General features: G+C 33.8%; 1 protein-coding gene across 4 annotated transcripts in view; it reads right to left on the bottom strand.

The window, feature by feature from the left end:
* The window catches only part of TIAL1 (TIA1 cytotoxic granule-associated RNA binding protein-like 1), a 29,524-nt gene that overhangs the window by 4,747 nt on the left and 17,961 nt on the right, over positions 1-6,816 (bottom strand). For 2 of the 4 annotated variants that reach the window (XM_012001091.1, XM_012001087.1), the window contains 5 exons: positions 4,281-4,430; positions 3,991-4,045; positions 3,744-3,831; positions 1,751-1,826; positions 546-654 (listed from right to left, as the gene is read on the bottom strand). In XM_012001091.1, the coding sequence (XP_011856481.1) occupies positions 546-654; positions 1,751-1,826; positions 3,744-3,831; positions 3,991-4,045; positions 4,281-4,430 (478 nt within the window). The remainder of the gene's footprint in view (positions 1-545; positions 655-1,750; positions 1,827-3,743; positions 3,832-3,990; positions 4,046-4,280; positions 4,431-6,816) is intronic. The other 2 variants (XM_012001089.1, XM_012001090.1) reach the window with 1 other exon arrangement.

The following is a 6,816-nucleotide window of genomic DNA, read 5'->3' as shown; positions in this document are numbered from 1 at the left end:
AGGATGGTCTCGATCTCCTGACCTCGTGATCCACCCGTCTCGGCCTCCCAAAGTGCTGGGATTACAGGCTTGAGCCACCGCGCCCGGCCAGAAAATATAATTTTTATTGATGCTATGATTTGACACAGACTTGATCTGTAAAATCAGGTGATTCACAGCTCCAAAAATACTTATATCATAGCCCAAGTATTTTCAGATAACGAAACATAAAATGAAATTAGTGTCTTGCAACACTAATTAAATACTAAGTCCAGCCTGGACAACATAACCAGACCCTGTCTCTATTAAAAATTTAAAAATTAGCTGGGCATGGTGGCATGTCCCTGTAGTCCCAGTTACGCAGGAGGCTGAGGTGAAAGGATCACTTATACCCAGGAGTTTCAGGCCACAGTGAGCCAAGATCACACCACCGCACACCAGCCTGGACAACAGAGCCAGATCCTGTCTCTTAAATAAATAAATCAGAAATTGAGACTAGATGAATACATGATACATGATTTTGTGAAGAATCTATAATTTTAACACATACAGTGGATATATCTTACTTTCTTGTGTACTTTTAGGTGCAGGTGGTTTACGTGTGGCCCAGTTGGTTCGGATTTGACGACCACCCAACCATTGACCTCCCATATGCACAATCGCATTTTCTGCATCCTATGGATAAAAAAGAAAGAAAGCACAATCACAAAGAAAATAGTGATAAATAAGACTCAGCACGATTAAATAAAGCATCGGCACTGCTGGATCCAATACAAATCAGTAGATGAATTCACTTAACATTCTAAACAAAACAAAACTGAACTATTACCAACTAGAAAATGATTTGAACTTGAGTGATTCAATCTAAGCAAAAACAGATACTCTGGCCCTTTATCTTACCACTTCAATAAAATGTAGATGACCTGTAATCCCAGCACTTTGGGAGGCCAAGGCAGGAAGGAGGATCACTTGAGGTCAGGAGTTTGAGACTAGCCTGGCCAACACAAGTGAAACCATGTCTCTACTAAAAATATAAAAATTAGCTGGGTTTAGTGGCACACGCCTGTAATCCCAGCTACTCCGGAGGCTGGGGCAGCAGAATTGCTTGAACTTGGGAGGCGGAGGTTGCAGTGGGCTGAGACGGCGCCACTGGACTCCAGCCTGGGCAACAGAGTGAGACTATCTCAAAAAAAAAAAAAAAAAAAGGTGATTTAAGTTATCGAAACTGCTTTAAAATCAAAGCCCACTTTATTATTTCATGTTATAGTTAACACAAATGCTTACTTTGGTACCTCTTTTGCAAAGAATATATGCAAAAATCAAGATGAATTGCTTAAATTTTTATTTATATAATTTGCTGTAGTCACTAACATTCCAGTCATATAAGAGTATCAATAGTTATTTAAAAGGAAGAGTTAAAACTGAGATTTTCACGGTTAAAACTGAATATAATTTACCTACTCTCTAAATTCTCAGATTAGCTCATCTGTCCTAGACTTGGGCTTTACTTCTAAATCCATCTGACCTTTACCAATGTACAAACACAATTTTAATAATCTTCCTTATAGTATAATCATTCTTTTTCTAGCTATTTATTTTCGAGTTTATGAAAGAATGAAATTATACTCTATTATTAAAACATACATAACATTACATAAAAGTTGTGTTTGCAGTTAACATTCAAGTATATTCAAGTTTCAGATTCAATACATTAAGTAACTAACGACTGAATTTAGTATTAAAAAATATAAATTGAGATGGAAGAACGTACCAGTTTGTTATAAAAAGATACAAAACCATAGCCTTTGGATTTTCCAGTTGCCATGTCTTTAACTACCCGGGCATCCCTGTGAAAAGAAGCACAGCTAAATGAGGGAAGTAAGAGCCACCCTCAAAATAAAAACTAAAAGGAACCACACACACTGTATTGTGAGCATTTTTAAAATAAAATTCCAGTTAGCCCTAATTAACTACAACCATTCCTGAACTCTCCCTAATGCTTCTTTACCTGTTAGAAAAAAGCAGTAGGACAAAAACATGTAATAAACATGCAACCTAATCAAATAGCCTGTGCTTTCTAAACTAAATGCTCAAATTTGAAGATTAATAGGAACAACAGTTTCCCTTTCTAATATTCTATTTACTAGTGTCCTCTAAGGTTTACTGATTCTATAAATTACTGTAACAATACTAACTACTTTACCATGCAATCTCTAAATAGTTAAATGTCTTCTGCCTAGTGATACAAAATATATGAAATATTAAAAAATTGAAAAAGAGGAAAAAATAGGAATTAAAAAGGCATACATGGCCTGTTAACAGATTTCTTTATTTTTCTTGGTCAATTCTCTACCATCATTTTGGAGTTTGGGCAGCTGTAAATTTTGAAAAATTGACATTTTCAGAAATTTAAGAAAGGAGAATAAAAAACTAACAACAATGCTAAGCACACCAGTACGAAAACAACAAATTTACACAGAAATTTTAGTGAGTAAGTTAAATGATTGGAAATATAGAACTCCACTGAATATAGAATGTTAAAATGTAAATACTAAAATATGTATATATAAATAATGTATAATAAGAATAAATAGAAATGAGAAAAAAAATCTACAACTGAGTTCCAGTGTGCACAGTTCCTTGCAGTTAGCCTTCAAGATCCTGTCCATTCTTATGAGCAATTCTGCAAAATAACCAGAATGCTATTACTTTTAATTGTGACTTGGACTTAAGAAAAACTGCAGGTCTCAGGTATAAATAAAGATTGAAAAACAGCAACCTGTATTATTTTTATATTGATTTTTAAAATAGTACTACTTACCACATTTAGATTAAAAAGCAAAGCAAATATCAAAACAGAAAGTTAAGAATTAAATCTTTTAAAGAAATTAAATCTATAGAACAACAAATTGAATAGAGAAAATATTGTTGTTCTTAGTTGAAACACTTTCCTGTAAAGTAGTACTAAGATGTTTAATTTAAATCTACAGGAAATATACAAAATAAACTGATTTTAATCAGAAAGATAAATTATGATAAACATTTTCTACAATTCACAATCATTTTTAGTTTTCCAATATATTTTTTTTACCAAGTAACAACAGTAAAATCTGAGCATAAATGTTGTTAAAAATCAAACCACATTTGCCTCTTAACTAGTAGAATCAAATATCACTAACAAAAAACATCTACTAATTAAACCCACATTTATGACTCATACATTGAAACATTTTAATAGTATAACAGTACTTTTCACTTACAGCTAAAATATCAAAAACACATTTATCATAATAAAACATGAACATTTCCAATTTAATCACAATATATTCAAGGATTTACCTACTCTCCCATTTATAAATTCCTCCTATAAAAGTTATTCAACTCTTACACAGTATAAATCACATTTACTTTTGATTAACTCATTATCCTAAACCACCAAATTTTGAAAACACATGACAAAAAAGCTAGACTTTATAAGTTTTACCATTCAAACATCTGCTTCAAAGATAACAAACAGAATCACTTAAATCTTTTTAACATATTATACACAGGATTAGATGAAAACGAGACCCCAAGACACTGAAATGACATTAACATTTTCAACAACATCCACTACTCAAAACAAACCAAAATAAATAAATAAAAAATAACAAAACAAAACAAAACCATACTAACTAGAGAAAGAAAATCTTAATTCAATTATAAGTTAATCATATACAATTCTGCCTATCACAACTGAGTGTAGTACTGATTATGATACTTACGATATTTTACCAAAGGGGGCAAATGCTGATTTGATATCTTCTGTTGTAATTTCTGGACTCAAATCCCCAACAAACACATGGAAGTGATCTGAAATCAGAGCATTTGGTAATCAAATACTTAAGAAGTCAGCCACTAAAACCTTTTTAAGGCAACTCTAGAGGAGGGAAAAAACCCCTATTTAAGCTGGTAATGCTTCCTGGATAATTTCAGAACTCTTCCACAGTAAAATGCAGCAGGAGTACTTACTGGAAGTATCTTTTTTCTGGCTACTTGGTGTGGTTGCCCAGTTTACTTTGACCTCCTAAAAATAAAGATTATATTTAATAAAATTATTAGGCATGTCATGAGTTACAACACTTACCACTTATCAAATCATTTATCAAGCAGGGTTATTTTTGTAAAAGCACTAAGCTGAATAAAGCAAAACCATCACTCAGCAGCCGAGTATCTGTTCAAAAATTTGCCTAGAAAGAATACAAACTAGTTTGACATGCAAATATATGTACTCATAAGGTGCCATCATCCTATTATCTTACCTTTCCCAAAATTTTTCTCCCATTCATAGCAGCTAATGCAGCAGCTGCATCTCTGTGTTCATAAAATTCCACAAAGCAATATGGGTCATTGCTTGTATGCTGCAAAACAGAAAATCCAACAGAAGAGTTGACCCTTCTGCTATCGGGTTGCTGAGAAGAAAATCCAGGAAAAAACATTACTGACAGCTAGGAATGTACAAGGTGAGACTGCATAAGCTTATGAAAGCCTAACACTTTTAAAATAAGATTTAAAGCTAAACCTGACTTTGCACCTCAGAATACTACTGAACTCAAACGGAACTATAAAAGCAGTTGTAGAATCATGAGCATCAGTATTAAATGAAAATAAAGAATTCTGGTGAAGTCTGTTAAATATAAAATAGAAGCTTATATTAAACCAAACAAAACCTCAAACTCAGATCTGATGAGGACCACTCCTTACCATTGCTTTCCTTCTCCAACATTATTTTTAAAATATGTTCTACTTATACATCATAATCCTCTGTAAGTGGTATCCCAGGATACAGAAATACAGAATGAACCAACTTTATAAACTACTCCTGATCAAAATTAGGATCAATACTACAAATGATGGAATTCTATACTGCTACAAAGACTGAATTTTATTGATTTCTTTTCTGGATATGGAAAGAATGAAAATAAAAACAGGAAAATTTAAGCTTTACAACCAGCGACTGAAATGAATTCCCTACCTTCCAAAATAGTCTAATGTACTGAAGATTCTATATACTTTGAATTTGGTCTTCCAAAGATCAGAGAAACAACAGCGGTGATCAAGAAAAGAGGTTCTGAAAATGTATCTGAATAAAATATTCCAAGACAAAGCTACAATTTTACATAATAAAAACACCATATAAAAAATCTATATTAAATATGTTCTGCAACCCTATGCTTGACAGTAGTTACCTAAAACACATTTATAAAGATGTGAAGAAAGTAGTACTACCCAAGCTATAGCAACATTCTCACCTGACAACCAAACTGGAAACGAATTTCTATGAAACTGCAACCTATACTGAAGAGCTGCACAACTGTACAAGTATATATTTTTATGTAAGGCTACAAACAGTTATCATTATTCAATGTAAAATGCCCTATAAGAATAATATTTAAAATGTGGAATTCTAGTTGGACTTACAAGGGATAAATATACCAGATAAAATAAAGATCTTTTCAACAACCACAGTTTTTCATTCCAGGAAAGTTTTAGAAGAAAAATCCAAAATAAGACGTCTAAACAACAGTGGCAAAGGAACCAGAAGGCATTTCCTTGAGGGAAAAAAAGTGGGATCGTTAATACTGACAACAAAACTATGGGCTCTCATACAAAATCCTACTGTTGTAGCCACGTGAATGCTGTTCTTAAGAGGTAGAGAAAGGAAATGGGGGAAGACTTCAAATTAAAACACACATGTAAATTCTTCTTGTAAAAGAGTTATTACATTTACCATAAATATTCACTGAAGAAAGGACATCAAAATAAATAAGAGGCTAAAATTGTGCCAGTTGAGTTTTCCTTTCACTCCTATCTCTTTTGCCCCAATGATCTCGAAGGAAAACATTGATAATCACAGCAAAACATACAGGGGTCCAATGGTAGATCTATGACAATCTCATACACTTTAGGAAACTAGTCTACTCGTGAACACCAATTTCAAATCTATCTAATAGCAGGCCAGCTCCCAATCAATGTATGCACGTGCATGTACATATACACATATATTCACTGATATCACATACTTCATATATTCACATCACACTGCATTTCACCTAATTTAAGACACCATTTATTTCTAAGTCACATCCCAACTATCAGAGATAATAAAACTCTAAAAAAATTTGACTTAGAATCAATAATACATATTTGTATTATATAAGGAAAGCTAGAATCTATGATAACAAATCCAAAGTAAAAAAAATCATAAAACTATGGGGAAAAAGGATTTCTCACATACTGAAATGAAATTTATGAAAGAAAAATAAATAGCTGCTAGATACTCTGTATTAGAGTTTATACCCTTTGGAAGCTTCTTATTTACACCACCAAGTGACATCCTAAAAATCAATTATGGGCTGGGCACAGTGGCTCACACCTGTAATCCCAGCACTTTGGGAGGCTGAGGCAGCTGGATGACTTGAGGTCAGGAGTTCGAGACCAGCCTGACCAACACAGTGAGACCCCATCTCTACCAAAAATTCCAAAAATCAGCCGGGTTTGGTGGTGGATGTCTATAATCCCAGCTACTCAGGAGGCTGAGGCAGAAGAATCGTTTGAACCTGGAAGGCAGAGGTTGCAGTGAGCCAAGATTGTGCCATTGCACTCCAGCCTGGGCTGGATAGCCAGGCGACATAGCCAGAATCTGTCTCAAAAAAAAAGTGCTCCTGCCTGTAACCCCAGCACTTTGGGAGGCCGAGGTGGGCGGTTCACAAGGTCAGAAGATCAAGACCATCCTGGCCAACATGCTGAAACTCAGTCTCTGCTAAAAAAAAAAAAAAAAAAAAAAAAAAATTAGCG

Source organism: Mandrillus leucophaeus, unplaced genomic scaffold (assembly GCF_000951045.1).
Source record: "Mandrillus leucophaeus isolate KB7577 unplaced genomic scaffold, Mleu.le_1.0 Scaffold65, whole genome shotgun sequence".
In the NCBI taxonomy this organism is placed as follows: Eukaryota; Metazoa; Chordata; class Mammalia; order Primates; family Cercopithecidae; genus Mandrillus; species Mandrillus leucophaeus.
This window is presented reverse-complemented; position numbering and strand designations above follow the sequence as displayed.